General features: G+C 44.8%; 1 protein-coding gene across 4 annotated transcripts in view; it reads left to right on the top strand.

Moving 5' to 3' along the window:
* The first annotated feature begins 430 nt into the window (after positions 1-430).
* The window catches only part of KLF7 (KLF transcription factor 7), a 64,814-nt gene continuing 37,415 nt past the window's right edge, over positions 431-27,829 (top strand). For 3 of the 4 annotated variants that reach the window (XR_012660675.1, XR_012660676.1, XM_075093740.1), the window contains exons 1-2: positions 431-496; positions 785-1,041. Coding sequence is in view for 2 of the 4 variants with exons in the window: in XM_075093740.1 (XP_074949841.1) it covers positions 940-1,041 (102 nt within the window). In the remaining 2 variants the exon portion in view is untranslated. Of the gene's footprint in view, positions 497-598; positions 1,042-27,829 lie in introns of those variants that run through there. The other variant, XM_075093743.1, reaches the window with a different exon arrangement.

The raw sequence follows: 27,829 nt of genomic DNA, 5'->3' as shown, positions 1-27,829 counted from the left end.
CGCGCCCCGGCGGGGCAGCCCCGCAGCCGGCGGCGGGGAGAAGGGCAGCCGCAGCCTGCCCCGCGCCCCCCAACCTCGCAAGAGCAGCGGTTTTCCGCCGAAACCGGTAACTGCGGCGGGGCCGGAGCGCGAGCGGGCCGCACCGCCCCTCAGCTCACTACAATCTGCCACCACCGCGTGCCCCGCCGCCCCATTATATAGCGCCCTAAAAATAGCTCGCCGCGCACCGCCTCGCGAGCCACGGGGAGGAGGTGGGAGCCGCCCTGACGACCAATCGATGGCGCCACCGGCGATCCGGCACCGCCTGCCTCACCCTGAGCGGCGTCGCCATTGGGCGACAGTGACTTCAGGAGCGCCGCGGGCCCGCCCATCCCGCCCCGCCGTTTACCCTACATGGTCACGCGCTGCTTCAGTGGGCGGGGGTGGGGCGGCCGTGAGGCGGTGGAGGCGGAGGCAGCGGCGGCGGGGGGGGCCGGGCCGGGTTTGCCGAGGGAGGGTGAGAGGAAAACCGGGGGGGGGTGGGGGTGGGGGTTGGGGGATGTGGTCTCCCGAAAATAAAGGGGGGGGGGGGCAGGGCGGGCGCGAGTGAGCGCGCGCGCATGGCCGCGGCGCGGGGCTGCGCGCTGCGCGGCGGCGGCGGCGGCGGGGACGTGCCCCGGTGCGGCGGCCGCGGGGTGCTCGGTGCGCGCCGCCGCCTCTCGCCCTCCTCGGCCCGGCCCCCGGCCCTCGGCCCTCGCCGTCCCTCCGCGCTGATCCTCTCTCTCTTCTCTTTTTTTTTTTAAAGTGTGATTGAAACAAAACAAAGCCAAAGGGACGCTGGATCTATCATTGGTTGATTTTCCTCCTCCTTTTTTTTTTTTTTATGATCAAAAACAACCCCCCACCCGAGCAAACAAACACACACAAAAGCAGAAAGAAAGGGTCTTGCTCAGCAGCAGCATGGATGTCTTGGCTAGTTATAGTATATTCCAGGAACTCCAGCTTGTCCACGACACCGGCTACTTCTCAGCTTTGCCATCCTTGGAGGAAAACTGGCAGCAGGTGAATCATTTAAATTACTCCTGTAAATCTCTTAAGCGCAGGCAGTAGATGCATTGGGGCTGCATTTCTGACTTTATTTTTGTTCTTTAATACAGGGTTGTTTGTTGGGGTTTTTTTTTTGGTGGTTATTTTTTTTTCCGCGTGGGTAGACCTTTAAATCTCTGTATTTTTGCCGTGACGAACCGAGCAGTCCATTCAAATCTGTCTGCCTTCAGTCCTTTCTGAGCACGCCCGGCAGCACCTGAGATCCGGTGGCATTCTGTAGGGTTTTGTTTCTATTCTGACTACTATTTTTATTTTATTTTGGAGCTCAGTTTTTTTTTTTGTTATTGTTTTAAACGAGGCTGATCACTTCAGCCAGTGCTGACAACTGGCAGCTGGTGGAAAAGGAATAGATCATTCTTATTTTCAGGTAATTAGTATATGTCAATAAAAACCATAGCTTAAACCAGAGATGGGGGGTGGGCAAGTGTGTGGAAGCAGTAGCAAAAGCTTTTAGGCTAAATTCTGTAACTAGGGAGGTGACTTTTTTTCTTTTTTTTTTTTTTTAGAAGGTGGGGAGAAACACATGCTTCTTGCTGTATCTTAAAACAATGACGCCTTAGGCTGGTTCCAGTAAACCAGTGTGTTTTGTGGCACTGTAGGGTTAATATGCAGACAGAATTAGGATGCTTTAAAGATTGAAATCAAGTATTATGAATGCAATAAAATGATGATTGGTGGCATGAATAAATAAGACCAAGGAGAAGAGTAGGTTACAGAGAAAAGTGTTGTATAAAATGAACTATGAACCCAAATGCATAGATCTATAAATAGTTATCAGCTGGGATACTGAGGGAAAAGGAAAGACAGGACTCCTCATTATGGCAGGATATTGTGAGACAATCCTGTTTCTTCATGTGTTTTCTGTCAGAGGTGATATGCCAGGTGAAATTCTGGAAACTAGTGTCTCTTTAAAATAAAAAAAAAAAAAAAATCCGCTGGTGGGTATGAATAGTGGAGTGTGGCTGGGATGACATGTGGTGCTAATGCAGCGCACGGACCCGTGGCAATATTGGTATAAGAATAACGAGCCACTGGATTTCATCTTGCCAGCATTCACCTTAGTCTTGGCTAGCATAAGGGCAGCGTGTGTTAGGTCTCCAGTAAGTGACAGCTTGGGACGTTCATTTAATTTTTCCCTGAAAGTGTATGTGGGGAGAAATGTGGATGGTAGGGCTTCAGGGGAGCACTTGGGCTGTAGCATTGTCAGCTGGCTGGACCGGGGCTGGATCTTTAAAGGTTTGCCCTAGTAAAATTGTTTTGGCTTCAGCTTTTTGTGTGTATGTGCCCACACATGAGAGGTTTATCGACAGCTACAGTGCAAATGCATTTAGGATTTAATTTGCAAAATGACCAGTCCAACTTTGCTTTATCCTCCAGGGGGGAGGGGATGCTTTTTGTTATTAATATTCAGCTCGCACATCCACGATGGTCACATCTGCTTTCCTTTTATATTTTTAACATGCTAATTAAACTGAAGAGGTTAATATAATTACATTTAAAAAATTAATTTCATAGCATTGTTGTTGTTGGATCAGTTGCATATTCAGTTGCATATTAGTAACAGTCCAGACAGTCCAAAGCGAGATAATCTGTTGACATAGCCAGCATGCTTTAGGCAGTACCATGTGTGATACTCTGTCTCCTGCTGCCTTCTTTTATGTGTGGAAGAGCAGCGGTTTGTTTTATGCAGTACAGTGTACCTAACCATGCCCACTGTTACTATTGCGAAATTTAAACTTACACTTTCCTCGTTAAACCCCACTGATTCTCCACATATGTTGGAAAAGAGAAGTTGAAAATAATTTATTACATTTTCCCTTATTTCTCCTCAAATCCTCCAACCAGTGAACCAGTGCCTGATGTTTCATAGTACATCCTGTATTTACAGTTTGTTTTTATTCCCCTGTTGCTGCCTGAATGCTCCTTGCAAACAACAGGGAGCAAAACTGATGTATCAGTGGTGGGAGCAGCTGAAGCTGGCTGTACGGAGCATGCTGTCACGCAGGCTTGGCAGACCCACTGACACAGAGACCCCAATTTCATTCTTCGGAATCACTTGCAAATGTATCCAGGTCTTGGGGATTTATTTATTTTAGGCAAACTGTAGCAACTTTGGGACAGGGACGAGTGTTGTGTGTGTGTTTTTAAAGGTAACCCTTAAAACTGTCAGGCTGCAGTCAAGACACCAGGGAAGAGAGCTGACAGCGCAGTGACCGATCCTTGCAGGAAGCGTCAGGATTGGGAAGCAGCAGCTTTAATTTTGAGTGAAAACGCTTGAATGGGTCTTGCCTCCACTCCCATGAAGAGCTCTGGTGCCATACCTAAGCTCCACAGAGGCTCTAGAGCAATGGTTCTCCCAGCAGCAAAACAGCACCCTGGGAGATTACTTCAGCCTCTGAAAAGGGGGGAAGTAGTTGTGTGGGTCAAGAGCAAGCTTCCTTATCACATTGTGAGCTACATTTGTTTTGTGATTAGCAGCTACATGTGCTTGATGTGGAGAGGTTAGTCCCTGCCAGTTCCTGCTCCTAGGAATGGTGTCTACTGTGATATCATAAAAGATGCACTTGCCCCACTGAAAATCAGAGCACCCCTTGAGGTGAAAGTGTTGACATAGTCCTGTCTTCCTTTTCTCCTGAGTCTGGACCCCACTTTTGTAGCTGCTGGCTGAGGACTACACCACAGGGGCAGTTGCTCATATTTCCAATTGTGAAACACTCATCACTCACGGGGGGCATTGATGGTGCAGGCAGGTTGCTAAATGCTTGAATGCAGTCAGCTGATCTTTCCCTTTTCTCCTTCCCACTGCAAGAGAAATGTGAGCAAGTTTGGCATTTGTGCTTTTGACAATTAGCATTGGAGTTGAATGACAGCAACCCAGCAATAGGTACAAAACAAACAGATTTTGTGTAGGAAGAGATTGTAATCTCTTGTGTAGCTTTCTTTTTTTAGGAGGAAAAAATACAAACAAAAAAACCCTCACTCCACCCTGGACATAGTTTACATTGTAAAAGTGGAAATACCTGAAGCAGAAGCTGGAACTGAACCCGTGATGTGGTTCACATTGTTTTAAAACACGTGTTGGGAAGGGAGAGCTTGGTTTTTAGGCAGCAAAAGCTTAGCTTCTCTGTCAGCTTTGGGTGTACTCCTTCAGGCAAAACACTTCTGAGGTCATGAGGGTTTTTTCTTGGAGTGGGGAGGTCAGGATCTAATGAGTAATTCATAGCACAACTTCATCAGGAGAGAGAGACCTTTGTTTAGTCTTTGTTTAGCTTTTCCAGCAGTGTTGAGCTGCCACAGCACTGAGAGAGATTAAAGGAAGAGGTGGGCTCTGTGCATTGGAAAATGAGGTGTTTGCTGTATGTCAGCTGGCTGGTGTCTCAGCATCTGTGTGTTTCTGCCTGGCGCTTCATCCTGGCTCTGACTGAGCCATCCTAGTTGCTTTCCGTATCTGCGAGCTGACTCTGCAGTTCAGGACCAGGGCAGGGGGAGATTTCAGCACCTGCGTGGCTGCTGCAGTGCAGCAGGAGGACCTCTGGCCACATATGCTGTTGCTCGGGGGTGGCCGTCTGATGTGGCATCCCCAAGATTGGAACCAGACTGCTGGGAGAGGCAGCACGAGGCTGAAGAGGGCCTCATTACTCTGCAGAGGAAGGAAGTGGGTAGGAGGCTGTTTCTGAGGGAGGCGACTGTGAGGACCGTAGCCCGTGCAGCTGCACGTGGTCCCACTCTTAGTGTGCCAGGCTGCAAAGAGGGGGAGAGCAGGGCTGAGAATTGGGAAGGGCTGCAGACTGTTCTTCCTGCTAGGCCTTCACAATGTAATTTGGGGGAGTCATTAAAAGATCAGTGTGCAGAAGGCATCTTTTGTAGTCAGATATGTCTCTTTCTAGGAGTAGCATTTCAAACCACCCCTATTATCCTTCTCCATAGGCCCCTTAGAGGACTTTGGAGTCACCATTCTCATGTGGAGAAGGGGTCTAATCAGGAGACATTTTGGGGCTCTCTTCATATTCTGTGTGCGCCATGGGGCAGCCTATAGTATGGCAATTCCCATAATGTCAGAGCACAGGGGCACAAGGAGCAGGTAGATGCACACGGTCACTGTGTGTGTAGCTGATGCAGGTATATAAAATCAGCAGGACGTAGGTACCAAACCCTGGCTTATTCTAAAAGAGCCAGCCTTTCCCACGTGTGTCATCAGGCAGAACAGGTCTAATTGGCTGGAAGAAGTGGAAGTAGCCTTATATCATTTGCCTGATAACCATTGCCCAATAACATTTCCTCTTGCCTTGGCTGACCCGGTTGCTCTCAGCTGCAGCAAACAATGATGCTTCCGATGGAGACGCATGTTTCCTGTAAAGCATAGGATCAAGGAAGCCTTTTTTTTTTCTCATTCTTGACCCTGTCATAGAGCCTTCTTTGCATATTTTTAATCAAGTCTTCACGTCTCAGTTTCCCCCTTTCTGAAGTGACTGACAGCAACGATGCTAAGGTTTGGTCTTTGTATGGTGGGGAGACTGAGTTTTGACCCGTTCTTGCAAAGTGCTTTGAGATCCTTGTGCTGTGTGAGAGCTGAGTATCCCGAGGTGACTAATCTAGCAGAACTCTTACATCTTAATGCTGACTTCTGTTTGGCAGACAGGGTCATTTTCAGGTCTATAGGAAAAATTTCCACTGCTACTGGAAAGGAATAAATCACACTGGAGAACATTCCTGCCTCCCCATCGTCTCCATTGTTCTAGTTTAATGGCATAGTTGGCCACTACATAAACTAAACCATCTCTTTTAATATTGCTATTTCATCTTGGTTCCAGTCACAGTGTAACACATTTCTTAAGTGCTTATAGTACATCATGCCTCTTGAGAATAACTCGCAGAAATGGTTGACTTCCAAAAACAGTCACATGTGTAAATGCAGTGTATTTCAGACTCTGAGCGCTGGTCCATTTATACCTGCAGGCATTCTGCTTGCTCCATGTGCTGAAAGCATGCTCCTGTGACCTTAAAGAAAGAGATGGAGAAAGAGGAAAGACAGACTTGAAAGTGCTGTCTCTATTGTTTCATGATTCCTTAATTACAGAATCTGTTGTTGTAAGGCATTATTTCTCGGCATTATGAAAGTGTAGAGCCCCACAATCCACATTACAGGTCTTAAGTAGCTGATTATGTGTGTGAGTGACCTGTGTCAAGTGATTTGGAAATGGGCTAAATACCACAGTCATGAAGTGGGTACTCAACTAGAAAATATTTTTACGTATGTGTTTGCGATGCTTTAACCTCCCCTCCCCCAAGCCCATGTGTTTCTCTATGTCCTGTTGGGTAGGCAATGCATAGATTAGAGTAGGCTACGTAAAAATCATGATATATATAGCTAGTCTGCAGTGTGATACTTCCATGTGGAAATGGCAGAAGGTCTTCAGTTCCATGCAGTAATTTCACACTTAAGCGCTGCAGGGTGGAGGCAAATGGTATCTTCTGGATATTGTCACATTTTTTGAGGCCCTGTCAAATGACTCTCCACTGAGAAACACCCAGTGTGTTGCTTCTCCATTCTGCCCTGGGAAAGATGTTACAGGGAAGTGAGAAGGAAGCTGCTTCTGTTTGACTCTGTAGCTGCAGATGAACAACCTTGACTGCAATTGTCCTCATAAAACAAAGGGATTTTGCTCACTGGCTGAGCAACATTGGTGCTGAGTACATTAAGCAATGGTGTAATAGTACAACTCATCTCCTATCAAGTTTGTCAGATTCTGCAGAGGGGAAAAATAGCAGGCTTTTGATCACTGTGCTCAAAACCTCATAAAAAGTTATTCACAGGTATTGTAATTGGTGGTGGGTTTCCTTTTTGATGGTAGACCTGAATTCTGGAGAGTTAATAAAGGTGTTTTCAAGAATGGTGCTGAGTCCCTCTTACTTTTCTTTCTGTTTCCTGGACTCTCAAGTGCCTGTGCCCATTCCCGTATGTATTCATCTACAATGCCCCCACCACTTCCAAACTGCCAGTGACACTCAGGAGCTGGGAGTGCCATTTTTGTGGTGTCTTTCAGGCTCCAGCTGCAGGAATCACCCACCTGAATTGCTGAATTTCTTCTCCCTACAGGTCCTCTTTGTACTATGGGTGCTTCTGCCTTGGTCCAAATGCATCTGGATTCACATGAACCGCAGGGTTCAGCTGATTCTGTAGCAAACAAAACAAACCAAACCTGCCAGGGAAAGACCCTCCCCTCCTCCCAGATTTTCCTGGGTAGAGAACAGGCTTGGAATACAGATGTTACACAGGTATATTCCCCAGCTTGATGCTGTTGTATTTGAGATGGTCCCAGTTTTCTTCCATTGGCTTCAGTCTTGGTAGGCACGATGCATGTTTTGAGTGTCTGAGTTTGGTACTCTCTTGGCCGTGTCTCCTTCCCAGCATTGCTACTTGGAGTTAAAAAATCATGTGCTTGGTTCCCAAGACACTGAGGAGACTGTCTTTAAAGTCACAGGCTTTTTATTTTTAAATTTTATATTCTTTTTACTTCCCTTGCTTCTAAGCCACTGAAGATTTGTTTTATTGTCTTTCATTCTCAAAAATAAAAAAGCCAGGATTTCTAACGGTTACTGGATTCCAACTGCATTAAGAAAATGCCACTAATGTGGCATGTTGAGAGCTGGTAGTACAGAGATAGGTGTGTATGTCAAAAAAAGCTCATGTATTGCTGCATTCACCAGGCTTTATTTGCAATCCCTGCTCTGGCAGCAGCTGGTGAGGAAGGCTGCCTGGCTGTTCAGGTCGTTAGGCTGCCTGTGAGAGGAGGGTTCATGTCTCATTTTCTTCTTAGGAGAAATAATTTCAGCCTTTATGCACAAAGATAGTTAGACGTCTTGGATTTCATCAGGACACCAAACCTTTGCTTCTCAGTTCTTCAGCTGCAGGAGTAGTTGGCAGCTATTCATTCTTATAGGCCTGCATCAAGGATTAATATTATGGGTTTTCAATGCTTGGGTACAGCAGGTGGGGCAGGAGAGGGTTGCACTAGGCTAAGGGAACACTGGCTGCCAGCCCCTCTGAAACTGCCAGCCCAAATCCTGCCCTGCCAGCCAGCAGGTGCTGAAAGTGCAGGACAGCTCCCGCGCAGGGAACCCTCGATGGGGTGCAGCATTGCCTCTCCAAAAAATGAAAGTAAGGATCTGAAAGGTAAGCTTAAATCCCCCTTCCCAGAGCTCTGTGTTGTCTTTGAGGCAGCCTGTACATAGCACTAATTTAACTCGTCTAGGTTTTAAAAGGTGTTGGAGTTGGGTATAGGAAGCTCAGGCAGGAAGGCATGGATTTTTTTTTTTGTTTGTTTAAAAGGTTTAATATTTCAACTCTGATATATTAAGCTGCTCTGATGCTCTTGATCCTTTTAAAGCGGGTACCCATCCTCTCCCTGTTCTTACACATGAAGGATCCTTTCCAATCCACAGCATTTCTGCTCAGTGCAACTGTGTATTCATTACACGTGTTATTGTTTGGAGAACTATTAAGATGCATGTGGTATACTTTACAACATACACTAAAGAGTCTGAGTCATTTACGCACAGACTGCATATTAATGCTCGCTGAAGGTCCAGCAGACATACTCATTTAAGTGTCATAACATTTTTGAACATGGTGCTTATAGACAATGTCTCACATGTCCTAATCCTCTTGGTTATTTCCCAGCATTGTGGACCTGAGTGCAAAGCTGGGGTTAAATCATACATGGGGGATCAACAGCTCCTACTCTGCAAGGGATAGAGAAGTAAGAAGTGACATAGGTGAGCCTGGGAGACAGTGTGATTGATGGGGAGGGATGCAAAGGAGAAGGACAGTGGCTTGTGAGAGACTCTTCCGAGACATTTCAATTAGTGTCCTGATTTACAAATCCTGCCCTTAAACCTCCAGCCTCTCAAGGTCAGTTTTAAAGGGACACTGGCATAGTGTTGATGTTTGACCATGATGGACCTTTGTAAACCAGCACGTTCTGACAGAAACTGCAATCAATGGAAGCATCTCCATCTACATAATTAAAAAAAGCCCTGGAAGCAGGGTTTGTGTTTTTTGGACAGGATTGTCTTGCCCACCTGCTGCCTTTGCAGCTCTCGCACTGCAGCATTCTTCTCATGCAACTAAAGTGAAGTGACTGGAAATCAAAGTGCAAATGACTGTTGGTTTGGATTGTGTGCTGAGGAAAAATGCATGCAGCATGGCAAATAAATTAGATTTATAAAATGCTTTCACTACTAATAGGCTACTATGCTGTTAGGCATTTGGTTTTAATCCTGACTCTCAAGTGGGCAAAGTTCATTTTCAAGCATAAGGAAGATTCTTGAGGTTCTTGGGTTTGTAAACATTTGCAATTTCTGCTGACTTGTCTTCGCTCTAGCCCAGGAGGGGAATCAGCGTTGCGCTGAATTGCTTTGTGCTGGTGGAGGTGAAGTAGGGAACTTTAATCACCTTTAATCGCCTACCTTTATTCTCCACCAGGGCTAGATGGAAAACAAAGGTTCCAGCGAGCAAAGGCTGTGGTGAAAAATGTTCATTGGTTGGAAGCGTAGAAGAGATGAGAATGCTCCTGTCTGCTTGCTTTTTACAGCCGAAATGGACATTGGCACCACCATAGCACTTAGGTGTGATGTTAAAGACCCAGATTTAAGTTGCTGCTTTGCTTGATTCAGGTCTGCCTGTCCAGATGACATCTTGGATGTGTGAAATTTCAGTGGATGACGTGGTGGCTCCAAAACCAATATATTCCAATAAAACACTGTGGACAAAAATGTTTGGTTTTTTTTGAGACTGTTTGGTAGAAACGTTTCAACCAGTTTTACTTTCTAGAAGTTTTCCTGAGGGCCTGGCCCTGTTTTTGGTGTGAGACTTGGTTTGGCTAATGCCTTCAGCTTTCTGGTCAATTTTAGCCTTCCATTTCAGGGCTTGCACCCCTAAAACTTGATTCATTTTTCCCAGCTATCAGCAATTTCTGTTTCTGCTAGTAAAAGGTATCCAGACTCTGTATCCTCACTCTCTTGCATCTTTTGAGAACTGCAGCCACAACCCTACATGATGCCGTAAGCAATGTCTGGTTACTTCTGGTCTCTAACATGGGGGCCTGCTCTCCCTCCCTCTGGGTGAGGGTCTGGCAAGGTGTGTTGATGCACAAGATGCACAAGAGCAGTGCAGTCACATGTTTTTCTCAGCTCCTCGCAACTGCTGGTCACTATTCTCTCTCCTCTGCTCAACTGCTGCTGGTGAGGTGCTGTGCCGGTTGGTGAGGAATCAGTGCGCTCACCTTCTCTTGGCACCTCTGGCTTATTGCTGGGTGCGAGGTGCCCCACATCCCAGGGTGCAGGGCGAGGTGAGCAGCTCTGGGGCTTTCTTGTTTTCCTGTGGCTGCACAGTGGTTTGAAGTGCTGCCTGCTTTGAGCTGGTGAGAAGTACTGAATAGTCCTGTTTTGGGGTTTGTTTTTTACTTTTCTTTCTTTTGGCCTCCCCTGTCAGTCTAGAAAATGTATGCAGCTTTGAAGAAAACATTCCGCTCATCTACAAACTACTACAGCTGCCGCATGAGTAATAAAACTATGGAAAGGAGGAAGGGAGAAGGGAGGAGGAAGATGGGAGCTGGTGTTTCATATGGAAAGCATCAGCCCAGAAGTGGCTTTGTTTCCAACACATGGGCAGTGGAGAGGCTGGGTTTGCTGCTCAATGGAAAATCTGTGCCAGTGAAAAGAAACCTCCCTCATTAGTGACTAGATCAGTTAGGGAGGGACTTAGGTGTCTCTTGCTTTTATTCTTAAATTTGTCTGCATTTTAAAATAATAAAGGAGAAACAAAGGGCACTGGACTGACTTGATTTGAGAATGCAGACAGTTTGGGATATTTGCTCTTCTCTGTCTCCATCTGACGCTGCTCTCCCAGTTCACTCTGGTGGTGTCACAGCCCTCCTCCAGCTGTTCGTAATCTGTGCCAGCACCTCAGAGTGCTTATGAACATCTGAAGGTTGCTGTACCTCAGGTTCGTAGCAAGGTGCATATTCCTTCTAGTTTGGTTTCTGATCTTTTGGGTAGTGTAAAGTCATGTTTGTAGGTTTTCCTGCACAGTTGAGGAAACCAAGAGCTTGGGTTTGGTGCTGAGGAAGGTGGTTCTGATAGAATCAGAAGCCTCTGAGAGTTGGGGCTTTAAGAAGCATGTGGGGGTTGCAGTCAAATAGTGAAACTTAAGGGATGTTTGTATTTGATTGACCAGAAGAAGGAAGCACCTACGGTTTTAGAGGTCTCCAATATCTTGGAGAAGGCTGCTATAAGTGCTAATGTGACCCAGTGAAAGAGTTTGTAAGGTGCTTCTCTTGCAGGTGTGAGAATTTCTGGGTAAGTGGATGTCACCTGGGGTAGTTTCCTACTGTCTGCTGCAGGTAAACAGCTTAGGCTTCTCTTATCGGCACATCCCTTAGCTCTCCTGTGTTTTTAAAGTGAAAAGAAAAATTGCTGTATACAGCATTTGAAAATGGAAGCACCTGGTTTAATCTATTGGGTTTTTTTTTTAAAGGGAATGAGTTTTTTGGTGTTCGATTGTACAGTTAAGGTCAGGAGGAGCTGTACTGTTTCTTCCATTGATTACAGGATGAAACCTTCCAGACACAGGCTGAAATCTGTCTTCCAGTGCTTCCCTGGATGAAGATGTTTGCTTGAATCAGTGCCTCAGGAGCTGGGGTGATTTGGGGGTTAAAGAAGGTAATGCAAGGGGCCTTGCACTGCTCAGTTCGCATGCCTCCAGGACTGCCTGATCCCATGGCACCATGCTGTACTTCTGAGTTAGCTGCAAAGCTCATGCTTTCTTTAGGCAGCCCTGATTTTCTACTCACTCAAGACAGTTTTGTGTTTTCTGAGAGTGCAAGTGACTCCTTTATTAATCTTTCTTGGATGTTTCAGGGTACCCAGTTTAAATACTCTTTACTGAGTGTGCCTAGCTCATCTTAGGCTTTCTGAGCTTTGGTGATTTGTTTAAAACATCAGTAAGCCCCAGCTGATTTAGAGTGAACAGAAGAATGCCAATGCAGAGTTACTTTCTGTGGTGAAGGACTTGGTAAATGGGTGACTTCCCAGCATAGCGTCTCAGTGCTGAGAAGTATACCAGTAGGTGCACAGAGCCCCACAAAGGCTGCATTCGGATTTCTTTTTCCCAGCATGAAAAATTTGTATTTCGTTTTGAAGAACACATTTGAGGGAGACCAAGGGAAGCAAGGCGTGAGTTGTTTCTTACTCCCAAATACTTCCAGCACATGTGACTTTTAGAAAATGCTGAATACCCCTCTTCCAAGTCTTGTGTGCCTGTTGAGCTGGACACTGAGTGGATGCTCTAGGTTGAAGACTCCTCCTCACTGAGACCGTCTTCCATGGATTATCTTTGTGCAGTGAGAGCTATACCAGCTGCAAGGCCTTGTAATTCAGTCAGTGTTTTGTCTGAGCAAGCTGTATCTCTGGTCAGATGTTGTTGCATTGTGGTATATAAGATGGGAATTTCTGTCTCCATTTCTTTATGTTGAAGTGGAAAAGGTCAAGGAAACCTTTGACATTCAGTTCTGAATGCTTTTTCTCTTTGTAAATGGGAAGAACAGTACCCACATCATGTTGGGGATTTCAGATCAGTCAGTGAGTCAGATCCTGGGCTGGTGCAAACTGATGCAGAGCTGCCAAAGTCACAGTGGCAACACACAGATTTACACTGGCCCAGTGTCCACAAAGTCACTTGACACCTTGCAGGAGAATGGTCTATACAAATCCCAGGTCTTGTCAGGATGCAGAATAAATATCAGGATGTGGGCAGAAAACAGCACACCCATTTTAATGATTTGATTAAAACAATATTGTTTCTCTATGGCTTTCATAAATGTATTTCCACTGGTGTCAGGGGGAGGAGATATTCTCAAGTGCCATAATGAGAGAGTACATTTTTTAAAATGTTGCACAATAGGCCACTAAGTTGTGCTCTAGCTATATTGGCTTATTTCTGTTTTATAGTGAGTGTGGCCTTAGGCATCCTATAAATACCATTTTTCCCTCCACCTTCAGCTAATAAATAATGGAAACTGTATCAGAAAGAAATTTTCTTTCATAAAAGAGTGGGAGGTCCTGAGCTGCCCTCTATAAAACAAAGGATGTAGCATGATTTGTTTTCTTTGGTTTTTCAAGTGAAGAAAATGTGGGGGTGAGAGGGAAAGAGAAGAGGTTTCTAAGCACTAAATGTGCTCTCCCTAACACTGCAAGGTGGGATGATGTCTGGTGTGGGCATTGCTTCCCCCAGGACAGTAATACCTATCTGTGAAATGCAGACAGATGAGAGAGGTTTTTGAACAGTCTCACTGCATGGGAAGAAGGAAGGATCCCATTCTGATTTACCCTCGGGCTTTCATATCCAGCAGTGAAGCCAACCTGAAAGTGGGTGTAAATGAGCGTCTGAAGGAGCCCTTTGTCTAATTAAGTGGGCTGTGTCATCCAGGGGTCAGACTAAATTATCAGAATGGCCCTTTTTGACCTTAAAATCCACTTTTGTAAGTAAGTCCGCTTTGAGACCTTTTTGCTCTGTTTTAATGATGTAGTGTAGAGCTGTAGTGTGCATGTGAGTCATGAAGGGTCCCTGTGTGTGCATGTACGGGTGGCCAGGCATGTTTCATTCTAAGAATCCATCACACGCGTACTGTCTGTCAGGTTGGAAATGTGTCTCAAAGGAGGGACCAGGTTTGTGGAGGTGGGGGCATCCTTCTGCACTGACTAGATTCAAAAGCGAGTCCCATGTCATGTCATGTCATGTCACAGAGAGCGTGTGAGGCCACATTCTGATGGCAAGCTTGGCCTCTAAGGTTAGAGAAGGGTCAGGGAAGACCTTGTGTTCAGCAAGGGGGTCTTACTGGCTAATTTTGAAGGCAAATGAGGTTCAAGAGCAGGGTGCAAATCGTGAAAAGGCATTTTTAGTCACTGCTTTCATCCAGCGACAGTAAACTGTGTGTATAAGAAGATCTGGTCTAGAAACAAATAAGCTTGGAAATTAGCACTGTTAGATCATGAAATTCTTCTGCCCAGGTGCCATTTCTTATTGGATGCCTTAGTGGTGCTTCCCAGTCTCATTTGAAATCCACCTAGTGTGAGCCCTGCTTTCCTTGGAAGAATGTACTAAAACCTAATTTAAGGGAGGAATATCTAAGAGGCTGTTCTGTCTCCTACCTGAGCCTAATTCCTTCCCCTCCCATACTCTCTCTTCTCCATGAGCAAGTCCATTGCTTTGTTTGGGTTCACCCTGTTCATAGCTGCATGGTCTGTGACGCTTTTTCCCATCTTTATCTATATTAACTCTTTCAAGGATTTTTGTCTAAATGTGAAATGAGACACCTGCTCATTGACTGGAGATTATAACACTGTCTGTGGAACAGACGTGATAAATAGTAATAAATGTGCATGTCCCTTTCAGTTTTGTCATACTTGCCGCCTCTGTGTTCCTTCCAATTTTCCTGTCTATCAGATGCTAAGAACGTGTCCTCGAAGCTGTATTGGCTTTCTCTGTGTCTTATCTGTTCTAGGTCTCTTTTCAGCCTTACTGGATCTCTGCTTTATATTGAGCGTGCATATTATGTTGCTGTTTCTTCCATAAATACCTGAATTTGTCTTTTTCCAAATTCAATCTCAAGGATTTATTTCCTGCCCCTGTGTGGTTTTCTTTATATACTGCCTCTCTCTGCTGGCATTACAAAAAAATTTAGCATTTCCTCCTTAACCCTTTTCCCTGCTTTTCTTCACAATGAAACCTTTTTATCAGTTTCTGTAGTTTTCTGATTTGTTTTTATTAAGCATGTTTTTATAGTGAGAGCTGTGATCCATCAAAATAAATGGAAACAAAGAAATTGATGCCAAGTTTTTGTTTGTTTGTTTAACGAAACAGATCAGACTTTAAATGGGGTGAAGTCAAGTCAGTGCTGATGACTTGACTTGATGGTAGCTGGTTCTCAGTGCTGGCTATTGACAGTGAGTCATGGAAGATCTCAGCATTTTGAAGAGCCTAAAAACACAAATAAAACAAGTGGGATTGAAAAACACGTGGTAGTATTAGTATCGGGAAGAGCAGGGTTGCTGTGAGTTGCTGCCCTTTTTAGTGTCTATATGCTGGTTAGTTAGTCGAAGACCGCTGGTTTTGTGGTTTTGTGGTGGTTGTGAGGTGGGTGTTTAACCCGGATCATGGTTAAATGGTAGAAAGCCTCTTGAATTTTGGTGCCCACCCAGGACACTTCTGCCCTTCTCTTCAGCAAAGGGAGCTGCTCTGACATGGGCAGGGAGCAGGCCTGCCCGAAACGCTGCAGGGTTAGCGGTGGGGTACCACCACCGTCCTTCTGAAGGGTCCTGCCCTCTGCCACCACCCACGAGGGTGGGTGGCTGTGGTGGCCTTGAACAGGGGGGCTCCCTGCCACCCTGGCCCCACCACCTTAAGGGAGGATTTGCCAAAGCTGCTAGGGTAAGGCAAAGGACCCTGCCTGAGCCAGGGGGAGAGTTAGCTGCTCTGGACTGCAAGGCGTTCTTCGGTTCACTTGATGGGACACCCCAGGCTCTGAACCTTCCTGCTGTGTTTGTCTGCTGTGCTGCTTTTAACCATGTCTACTCTTTTGAGTCAGTCTGGGCTGCTTGTATGGCAAAGAAATATTTTCCCAGTGTTTCAGAAGATGGGTGATTCCCTTTCCATCCTGTGCAGGAGGAAAGCTGCTTGCCCTGTATGAGGTCTGCCAGGGTTGTAACAAAACAATGGGGCCTCACCAAATAGCAATGAGGTACACAGCTGACTGTGGGCAGCCGAACTCTGCTGGCTTCTGCTTGGTTCTGCCCCTGAAAACTTCTCACAGGAACTGTCATCTTTCTCCCCATTATTCAGCAAGCTCTTAAGCTGTGGGTGTCAGTGAGGGGATTTCGTGTGGAATGCAAGGACTGTAAAGACACAGGTCCTAAACCATGTGCTGTTGCTAATGATCCTGCAGGCCAGCATGTATAAAGCCAAATATTTCAAAAGAAATTAAGGAGTGAAAACCTGCTACAATGAGGCACCACGTGGCACCATCCTTATGACCTGATGGTGTGATTGCACTGTTCTGCATCCTGGGTGTATTCTTCTATCTAATGACTTTGTGGAAGAGTTGAAAACAGAGGGGTATGCAGAAAATCCGCTGACCATCCAAATGTTAATCAGTACAAAAGTTGAAGGTCAAAAATAAAAAATGACAAAATTGTGGGAAAGCAGTGCTCTCTGTGCCTACTTCTATTTCAGTACCAGGGACTGTGCTGACAAATCTGTGCAGTCTGGAGCAACAAAACCCCTCAGCAGTACCCCAGTAAGTCAGAGGACCCGACACCTACAGTCTTGGAAGCAAAGATGCAAGTTGCCTTTTTGAGACTCAAATTTTCCAAGACCCATGACAGAGCTGTTTCAGCAAAGAAAAAAGCATACCCTTTCATCCAAGACCCAGAGGCGTAGAGCATTCAGATGTGTGTTTGATTTGATGGTTGGGCTTTGAACAGATGGGTTGTTTCACAGCCATTGCCCTTACAGAGCAGGGAAGCGGTAGTGCACCCATTTTACAGGCTGGGAAATTGGGATGTCCAAGTACTAAGTTGTTGGAGAGGGGAAGTCAGGAGCAGAGTTTGAAAAGGATACTAGCTTCCTGATCTCCATTTTAATGAAATTCTTTCTGCAATTGTCTTCCCTGGCAGTTTAACTGGTGGAATGTGGTCTAGCAGAGGAATTTTTGGCTGCAAACTTGACAGGAATATTTTTTTCTGGGCCAGATCCTTGCTTAGTGTAAATTAAGATGACTCTACTAGCTATGATCACAGTGCTAGCAATTTACTCCTCCCTCTGAGAATCTGGCCCTGGTTTGCAGACAGTGGGCAGCGTCATATAATTTGTTCTTTTTAATTTTAGTCTGTCTAGACACTTTTGCAGCACCCCTTTCTGGGAGGCCTTTGTGCCAGCAGCACCACACTTCGCAGGTGAGAAACGCTTAGCAAGCAGCGTGGAGGTGGCCTGGTGCACTCAAACTCAGCATTGCACCTCCCTGGTGCAGTTCGGCTTTGATAGTCTCAGTGTTTTTTGCTGGAGAGGTGGCAGAGGGAATTCATGGCAGGATTTCTGTGGAGGGGGAGCGAGTCTGTCATTTTCCCTGTTTTTGACGATGTTTTGTTCCAGCTGAGTGCTGGATAAAGATGGCTAGTGCTGATGTAGCGTTTCTGTGGTAGTTTTTCTTTCCAGCAATGGATGACACACATCCCTTTGTGGGTAAGGTCTTTCTCCTGATTTTAAAGGCCATTAACTGGTCTTGTGTTTATTATTACAGTTAGGCCCTCCTCCCATGCTGTCAATATTTACCACTCAGCCTTTAGCTTCTCTGCTGTTTTCTCCCACACTGAGTCACCTGGCATAGGGGTGGTACCTCTCTAGCCTCCTTCAGACTCATCATGAGGCACACACAGGACCTGGTTTTTACTAAATCCTCAGATTTGCTGGCCATGGTTTAGCAGGTGATTAACCAGGACTGTTTTTTTTCCCCTTCCATTCTCTTGCCAATTCCTGAGTTACTCATCAGGATTGTCTGTAACTGTATTTGTCAAGAGCCAAACACAGAAAGGCCACGACTCTGACTGGGGCTCAGAAGCAGCACTGATATATATACGCTTTTACAACCATTACTTCTGCTTGAATCCAAATGCACTTACCCCCTAATCCTCATAATCATTTTCCAAAATTTGCAGCTCATAAAGTCCTGCCTTCTGTTGTTAACCACCTACATTTATGTGTCTGTACCCAGTCCCCAAAAGGAAGGGTCTTCATGGCTGCAGAAAAAACCCTGAAGATAGGGATTCTAAAGTCGTTAAAAACAAAATTTCTTTTTGAGAAAAACATAAAGCACACTCTATTTCTGGGATTCCACCTGAGCTTGATCAATACCAACGAAGCAGAGTTCTCCCAAAAAAGCAGCTTGCATGGAAATTGGTAATGTGCAATCTTAATGATTTTGAGAGAGACATTTCCCCTGTGAATTGCTGTAGGAGTTTGCACCCCTTCCCCCACACTCAGCAGAGGCAAGAACATATGACTATCCTCATGTAAGGTAGTGCAGCGTTAATAATGCTGCTGTATTGATCAAATTGGGCTGCTTTGTCACCAGAGACATCTGGGAGGATTTATTCTGACTCCTAAGGCTGTGCGTCCTAAAGTGCATTTTCCTTTCACTAGGCGAAGGGTGTGTTGTGCTTTTTGTCTTAGCCTGCAGGAGCAATGCTTTCAAAAGATTTCCTGGTGTCCCGCCATCCGTTGCCTCTATAATTTCTGCTCTCAGGGCTCCCACCTCACTCCCACTCAGAGCTGGACATGTCTCAAGTTCAAAAATGCGTTGTGGTGAGATCCAGTTGTTTGCCCTTGGAGAGCAGCTGGAGGAGCAGCCACTGCTGCTGGAATGTGGATAAACACAGGGTGACGGGAACAGGAGAGGCTTCCTCTTTGCTTAGAAAGTGAGCAAAACATTGGTAAGAAAGCAGCATAGAAGGAAAAACATGTGCAGGGTGGTTTTGCTCCCCTCCTCCCCCCCAGCTGATACTCATGACCTTGTTAAAAAGACTGCTTCAGAAACTGCACATGGTCATTTTTAAGCGTAGGGAGAAACCAAATGTGACTTTTATTTTTCCATCTGATAAATTGCCAGTTGAAGGTTTTACTTACAGAACACTCTTGAGTAGTCTGAGAAGAACACGATCACCTTGATATTATATTTATGAGTAAAGATGGTATGAGGCAAAGAAAGCTCTTAGCTCGCGTGTAAAGAAGACTTCTAATGCAGTTTTTGCTTCCAGGAATGCACCATTACTCGTGATGGGGGAGGGACACGTTAGCAGGCTTGACAGGAGGACTGAAATGTCCAGGGGCACTCAGGGGCTTGCAGGGGCAATTTTACATCATGCTTCTTTGACAGGTGTCGCGTGCTCAGTGCTGGGTAGTGATGGGACATCTGCAAAGCGGGGAACGGTTAGAGGCATTTGAAATAGAGGAAAATCCCTGAACCTTCCTCTGGTGATGGTGGGAGCACCTCTGGGGTGGTCTTGAGCAGAACCTGTATGTACAGGAGTGCTGCGATGTGTTCTGCAGGGGTTCAGGGTCGCAACCAAGTCGCAAGTCATGCCTGGAAAATTGCATCCTGAATGTGTAGGCTGCCAGTAGTGCTGGCGATAGCTATAGCTATAGCTTGACTGCATTTCTCTCCCTTTCTGAGTCCCAAATCCTAGACTGCTGGGTCTGAAGCAGATCCCTCCAGCAGCCCTGGCCACCACAAGCCATTTTGGCTCTTGCTTCAGCTCTGATATCATGCAACCGTTTGGGAAGCACAACCACTTGGGAAGCAGAGCCGGCTGGAGGCGAAGCAGCAAAGTGTTCCCAGGAATGTTCCCTGCAAAGCAGAGACTCAGCCTGTGGTCTCTTGCATGGCTCCTCCTCTCCCAGCATAAAGGTTACCTTTGTATGTTTTTAACCAAAATAAAATTGCAGCTCCTGAAAGCTATAATTTGTACTTGGGGGAACATAATGTTTGCGTTTGGCTATTGCAAGGATTGTACCAAAGCACAGTGGCAGAGGTCTGGAAGCGTTTGGGATGACAATAGCTGGCAGCAGACTGCCTTTGGGGACTACTAAAAACAGCTTTAGTTAAGCAGAATCAGTGATAAAATGCCAGGGAGGATTGGCTGTACCGTGAGGAAGAGGACCCCACTCATGCAGTGGGAGAGGCTATCCTTCCTCAGTTCCTGCTCTTCCCCTTCCTACAAACCAAGCCAAGAGAGCCTGGCCATGGTCTTTCAAGCTGTGATATTGGAGACTTCCATTCCATCTCAGAAAGACAATAGAGGGAAGGAATGATACACAGCCAACCCACAAAGGCAGGCTTATCTCGGGAGATGCTATATAAGCTTAAATAGATGTGGAAAAGGGAAATTGGGGAAAATAAGACAGTAAAGGTAAACTAACTACATTTTTTAAACATCTGAGTTGGAAATATGCCAGATAACGTGTCCACTGTTGGGATTATAATGACTACAATGTTTCCTCTTTTCCTTGTTGGTAAGTGGGTTTTATTTGTTTGCTTTCTGGAGAGTGGTGAGGGACTGCAATTCCCTGCAGTGCATGTTCAGTAGTGAGCTGGAGCTGTCTATGGGAGTTTAATGGGTAAGGCTGCAGTGCTGTGAACGTGACATCTTCTGATTCCTGGCATCATCATTTGGGCCTTTTCTTCTCAGGGAAAGAGGCAGTGTTGAGTTTAATTCAGTTTACTCAAAGAGGATACTTAGGGATGGGGCCAGAAAACTGAAAACTCATGGAGAGTCTGTCAGCAATGCGGATGCAGGCAGATGGGATGCTAAAAGCCTTGCCAGCCGAGATACCTTTGTATGGTATTGTATCTGCAAGGTGGTGCTGTGTGTTGTATTTGGTGGTGTACCTGGAATTAATTTGGGAACACTCCCAATTAATTTTAGAGGGAAAGGTGCCAACACAAACTTGAGGCAGGGTCTGGCAGTTTTGCACAGTATTCTCCAATACGTTTCTAGGGATATTTTCCCAGGAGAAACAGAAGGCTTAAGAGAGAGCATGAAAAGGGACGCTGACTTGCCTTGACTGCAAGGCTCCTTCCCAAGTAAAGAGTGTTGCTGAGGACATGCAGTGGGAAGAAACAAGGGAAGGAGAGGGTGCTTGTAGGGAAGAGAGTCCGAAAAGAAGAGCCTCTCTGAGGTCCTAGAGCCAGACAGGTTTCTGAGCAGGGCTCAGACAGGTCCCATCCCGTCCTTCACCTTCAGGAAGAGTAGCGGTTCTCCTGGCCTCTGTTTCTGCTGATGCTTCATCCATCACAGTGCTCAGCCTCTGCTCTTCACCAGCTTGCGTAGAGTAACAAAATACCACTCTTTGGGCCTTTCTGCATTGAAGTCTGTGTAGACTTGGGAGTCTGCAGGTACCCATACAGGGCATATCTATGAAGGCGTGTCATGATGGCTTATCATATAGTTAGCTCCTCTAACAAAAGATGGTGCTGTGCATGGAAACATTTTGAATTAACCATCGTGGCTTCTTGGATGCTGGGAAGTTGTTGTATCTTCCAGGAATACCAAGACATTGCATTCCTTCTAGGCTATTTTCTGGCTGCTCTGCTATTAATAACTTTGTCCTGAAATAGCACTTTCATATTGCAGCATATTAAAATCCACAACAACTGGGTGGGTGTCCACAGTCAACAGACTGGAGAAAGCGAGCCAGCGCGAGAGCCATGGTTATGTAAATTGGCTCACAGAGGTGTGCTGACTCTGAGCAGCTGGTGATCTGACCTGCCGAGCTTTCTCAAGTCAATAAATGGCAGGGCTCTTAATGGGATCTCTTTGCTTCCCATGCCGTGCTGCAGCCGGTAGCCGTACAGCCTGCTGGAAACCACACAGACATGAGACTGATCTCGTGGTCCTTTCATGATGAGCAAACAGTGCCTCATCCAGTTCTGACAGTGCACCTTAGGTTGCTAATGATATCCACAAAAGGCGCTGCCAGATCTCCTTTTTGTTTGATCTGATGCATTCTGGGGATACAAGTCTCCTTGGAAGCCTGTGGGCAGCTGCCTGGGTTGCTGCTGAGTGGTTGGGCCAGTACTGGCAGGTGCTTTACCAATGTGCTCTAGCAAATTGCTTCTAAAGAGGACTGTGCTACTTTTATCAGGGTGCATGGCAACCCAAGCGCACTGCTTGTGAGATTTGAGGTTGATCAAAACACCTGGTGGCTAGAATTTGGAACAAGCTCCTTGGCAGAGCAGTGTAGAAAAGAAAAGCAATGGAAAACACACTTGGTTGTAAGGGAGCATCCTTTGGAGGGCACCTGGCTTTTGAGTAAGAGACAAGTTTAGCTGCACTGGGATGTTCAGGTGAAGACTGTTGTTTCTTTGCATAGATGATGAAAACCATGGCCTAGAAGAGGCGGAAACCAGTTTTTTAATACCTCCATATAGATTGCCCCCCCCCCTCCAAACCAAATCAAACCAAACCAACAATAACAACAAAACAACCAGAGAAAAAAGAAACAAATCCAAGTATCAGGATGTCTGAAGTTGGTTTTTAAATTCTTCACATTTTTCCATTTGGTTTACATTGTTCCTAATAAAGTAGATGAGATTTGTAATATAAAATAACCATCTCCAGCCATCAAAGAACATGTCAGATTATACTTCACATAAGTCAGAGTTAAATGGGGCTAATCAAGAGCAGAATTTCATGGAGTTTGAGTGTTGGCAAGGTCCTCAGCTGATGTAAACAGGAACCGTGAAATCAGGGCTGCTTTGTGCTGATTTACGCCAGCTGAGAATCTGTTGTGCTTCCCATCACTTAGTTTCTAGTCTAAGTATTTTTCTCGGTGTGATGGTGAAACTCAAGTCTGTTGTCTTTGCTTTTCCTTGCCCAGACTGGCATGTTTATCACAGTAGCACGTGCATCTTCTTGCTCTTGTAAGATAACAAATTGCCCAAATAATAATAAAAAAAAAAATCAAAGAAAAAGCAGCAAATGGCTTTTTGTAAATGTGCTTGGACAGATGCTGTGCTCACGTTAGTTTAAACTTCAGCCAAACAGCCCACTGCTCCCTGCGTGGCTGGAGGCAGGTTTTGGTCCTATATGTTTATTATCATTTAGAAATGGTATAAATGCTCTTTTATTCTTTTTTGTTCTGACCTTATTCTACAAGACATTCCCCTCCTTCCTCCTGCTTCCTGTTTCCCAGACAAGTCCCCGCCTCTTCCTCCCCACAGCCAAAAATAATACAAAAGGGAACATACAAAAGGTTTTTTGAGCCATGAGATGTGATAATGAATGGGTATCACATACAGGGTAGATACAGTAGTTCCAGTGCAAAAATGTTGAACTCGCAAAGTCTAGATGAGGAATTGCACGTTTTTGCATTAGGATTTCAGTGTTATGCATCCTGTTGTTTAGTATGTTTTTAGGTCAGAGCAGAAGATATGACTCACAACTCCGAACTGTTATGAAAGGTAACATAGATTGAGTGTATTGAACACATCTGTTCTTCAGGTTTGAGTTAATAAGCTAATTGTGAAGAATTGTGCTTACGAATATGCTGTTGCCTGAGAGTGTGAGAATGCAACTGATGTATACATTTGTGTCAGCTGCTGAGGAGGAAATGTTAAGCTATCTCTGTATGTTAATGAAACATCTCTAAAGAGTACATTTTTTCATTCATGATCCTATCCAGAGTAATTACAAGGAATCCAGTTCTGCTGTGTAACCCCACTGCAATACTTTGTAAGGATGAATCTTAATTGAGGATCGAGAGCTAAAATATTGCTCTGCTTTGTATGTTCCACAGCCATCAGGATTTGCTCTTGTATACCCATTTCCTGTGAGAAGTTTACAACACTCTGGGGCATGCTTTGAAACTGATCCTTTGATTTCAGTGGGAGCTAGGATGGGCAATTCAAGGAGCTAATTGTGCCTTTTTGCTATTTGTAATGCTAAGTTAAAGCTGCTTCCAAACCAGACAGCAACAGGTTAAATACACAGCTGAAGAAGTCTGGGGAAAAGTTTGCAGTGAAGGCCACTAGCCAGCTCACTCAAAGCCATCCAAGGTTGTTACATAAATAAATGATCTCTTCAAAAAGATTTTGAAACACACTTATGTTACATATATATCATTTCTCAGATGGTCATTGTATGGCTACTTGCTGTCTGGATTGCATGGTAGCATGCAGGACTTGTTGGTGTACAAGCACGCATGGTTTTATTGTATTTTGATACTAGCACAATAGGCTGCCTGCACTTTCTAATTCTTGATTTCTCTATCCTTAATCCTTTGCTGACATTGATGCTATTTTTTGTTGTTGTGACTGGTTGCAGGTATTTTTTCCATCTTTATTAGACAGGCAAAAAACAACAAAAGCCCTCCAAAGCCCTGGTTCAGTGTTTGCAGATTTCTTTTATCCTTTTTTTTTTTTTTTTTAATCTAGATGCCTATCAAGTTCAGCCATGCTTAGCTGCAGTCCTTTGTTCAATATCTCACAACCAGTGCACTGAAATTCTCTATGCTTGAGCCCAAATACCACAGATTTTTAGCAAACAGCTTTGGCTTCTCCATTTAAAAGAATATTCGTTAGATAAGATGTATTTCATTATCACTGAATTTGGGAACAAATCTTCATTTTGACTCCTTGGTTAGGGTTATAGGTTCAGACATTTTTTATGTTTGAGACATTTCCTTTACCACCCATTTCTGCTGGTGAAAATTGCTAATTTATGGCAAAATTTGTTTCTATCCTATGAGCTTTAAATACTGATCAGTGTCTTTGATAATGCTGGTTACATCATGCCCCAAAACAACAGGAAAATGGCTTGTGTTTATATGAAGGTCCTTTATGTAAAGTTGCAGAACTTTTTACGTTAAAATGTATCTATGCTGAATGTGGTTGAGGCTTCTGAGTTTAGCATCTTTTATGCTCTGAAGAAAAATGCTGTGGAGAACATCCAGGGAGAAAGCTGTCTGGGTTGTGGTAGGAGGGAGTTCGTTGAGAGTGCTGTTCTGCATGAATTAACAGTGAATGGGCTGGTTTGGCTGAATACATTTCCTTAAAGGTTCATTCGCTGGGCTGACACCCAGGGGGATAACGGGCATAGGCCATTATTATATTGAAGAAACTTGCAAACAGAGGCTTGAGTCCTGTGTACCATAGCGAAGAGTTAATAGACTTGTCCATTGCAAGCTCTGATGGCTGGTGAGACCCATTCAGCTGGTGTTAGAGAGGACTAGCCTGACAGCTCAGCCATATAGCGAAGTTACCACAGGAAAACAAGTCTTTGCCTGTCACATGATCTTTGCTGACCATGTGTGTGCCTTTTTGCTCTTGGCAAAAGCATGTTTGTTGACTGTAGAGTTAACTTGATTTGCTTCATATATAAAAGGGATTAAGAACATGCACGCAGATGTTTACCACGAGTTAGCTGTCATTAGGTGTCTTCTTGTTGTACCTGAAAAGTGGTTTTAGCTGTCTTTTTTTTCAATTAACTATAGAACACGTAGGCGAAGTGTGCTGGCACATGACTAGGAGTTCTGTCTTAAAACCTTTGCAATAGAAATGATTTGCTATCACCTGAAACTTTTTCTTTCTACTCATTCATTTCAGACTGCAGTTTTCCCACTTTCCCAAGCGTATTTTGCAAAACCACTTATTTTAATACTAAAATTCTGTCTATTTTATGCTGTCCCAAATGTTAAACTTCTGATGTGCTGCAGCTTTTTGACAACTAGCAACTGCCCAGTGGAGGTTGCCAAGAGGAAAAGCTGGAGGTTTTGGCAGCTGGGTGGGAACAGATGACAATCTTGGAATAGATGGGCAAGAATATTGGGTTTTGTTTTTGTTCAGGAAGTAATGAAGGCTTTTGGCAGTGGGAAGAAGGTGCATCTTTCAAACCTTGTTTTAGGGTTAAGGACAAAAATAGCCTGGCATTTCAGGGAAGGCAGGTGAGTTTTGAATCTCTTATTCCTCTTAACTTCAGGGCTGCCCCACAACATCAACTTGAATATCTGCCTCTGGCATCAACAATGCAAGTGCTACGGTAGCTCAAAGCTTTCCCTGTTCTGCTGAAAAAGGAAATACTGACACCGGGCACTGGACCTGGTGCTGATTTTTGCTCTGAGCTTGAGTGAACTGTGGTATCACTGACCTTAGAATTATTGTTCTGGGTTGCCTTCAGGTTGTGGTTGCTTTCTCTTCCTTTGCAGTCTTGAGACTTTCACAATTATTTGAAGTGAGAGATGAGACCCCTTTTTTATGTGCCAGTGGAAAGCAATGGGGCCATGATAGAGGTTGGAATTTGACCTTCACTACTGCATGTGTAATTCTGCTTTGCTTGTATAAATTATGCTGCAAAGATACTCCTTTCAAGTATTGTAAACAGAGCTGGTAGATCAGACCTGCTTGTCAACCACATTCAACATTTTCATTCTCTGTCACAGCCTGATCTAAGTATCCAACTTCTTAATTAGGTTTTGGATAACTTCCAAGATCGGTGCTTGACGTCCAATTATATCTGCAGTAAAATGGCACTTAGAAGTAACTAGCACTTCCAGATAAGAACTTCCCATGATATGCTAGCAAAATTCAAAATCAAGGTGTTATAAAATACTTCAGCATCAATAAAACAGAGGAACCCAGTGAACATGTTGCTAAGGTGTCTTCCCTGACTTTGTCTTCAAATCATTTTAAGTGTTTGGGCTTTGTTTTACCCTTGACAGAACTTTACCGTTGCCACATTGTCCTGTCTTTAGCTATGGAAAATGCCCAGGAGTTTGAGTGCTGTAAACACTTCACAGTATAGGCAGGTGCTTCTGAAGTGATCTGTGATTTTTCAAGAGCCTGCATTTATGGGTCAAATTCTGATACACAACATGCCTGCCAATTGAGACCAGTTCTCTGCAATTCATTGGAGCAAGTTTAGATTTATGCCCTGGCAACTGAGAGTTCATTTTGGGCCATTAGTTTGAATTAGGTTTTCCAGAGCTGTCTGTACTTGAACCCAGATGCCAGACTTGTGTCCCTGTAGAGGCCCCTGGCCTACAGGCATGCCTTTCCCCCATCATTCTCTAAAGGGCAGACAGAGACATCGGGTACCTCCACTGCCTTGAGGCTTGGCATGTTGATGATGGTGGTGGTCCCAGGTAGGGCCTTCCTGCTGGTTGCTCTTGGCGGGAGAGTGATGCAGTCAAACATCAGTGTCATGACGCCAGCTCCTTTACATCTGGATTTTGAATGTTCTGGGTTGCATTTTAACCTGGACAGCTGACAAGTACCCTAAAACTTAGGCTGTCTGAGCCAAACCGAGAACCAAGAAGTCTGTGAGGGATTGGAAAGTCTGGAGTTTGTTTTGTTTTTGTTGAAGTTAGTGGCAGAACTGTCTTGATTTCTGCTGGCTGCAGAATTAGGTGAGTGCTAAGCGTTGCTTAAAATGGTACACATATCACATCTCTACTATCAGAGGCACAAGCTGAGTTTCTCTTGCATTGTATTTCATAGTGGTGAGCATAGCCAATGTGTTTGATAAATAATCTTTACTTTCAGTAGATGATGTTTAGATGTGCTCCAGAGGTGAGAATACAGGTAGATTAGAGGTCATATATTTCTGAATTGACAGACATACTGAACACTGAATTTCCCTGAATCAGTGCTACTGCAAACACTGAAAGAACTAACAAGTAAGAAGTAGGTCCTTACAAGGCATAGGGCAGCACTATAGTGAGTGTCTTGTGCTGTCTGAAGGATCTGGTGCTGCATGTAGAAGTGTCATGGTGTGCAGTTTACGTGTATTCTGCTGTACATGCCCCAGAGGACTGAGATGATAGTGTAATGTGGGGAGCGAAGAGATGTTATGAATTACCGGTGCGTAGGCAGGAAGCACAGAGCATTTCTTGCAGGTGATAGAAACATGCCTCTGCTGGGCAAGTGAGCCTTTTTGTAATTGTATCCAAAACTGAAAAAACAGACTGAGGCCTTATTGAGAATGTTCACATGCCAGACTTCCATCCTTTGCTAGCTGGCTTTCTGCAAGTATGTGGAGTCTCACAAAGTCACATCCTATTATTTGTCAGCCATGAATCATAATTCCTTTTAACGGGCTAAATTGATGATCAAGGTGCAAGGAGAATGACCCTTGT

This window comes from Phalacrocorax aristotelis, chromosome 5 (genome assembly GCF_949628215.1).
Source record: "Phalacrocorax aristotelis chromosome 5, bGulAri2.1, whole genome shotgun sequence".
In the NCBI taxonomy this organism is placed as follows: Eukaryota; Metazoa; Chordata; class Aves; order Suliformes; family Phalacrocoracidae; genus Phalacrocorax; species Phalacrocorax aristotelis.
This window is presented reverse-complemented; position numbering and strand designations above follow the sequence as displayed.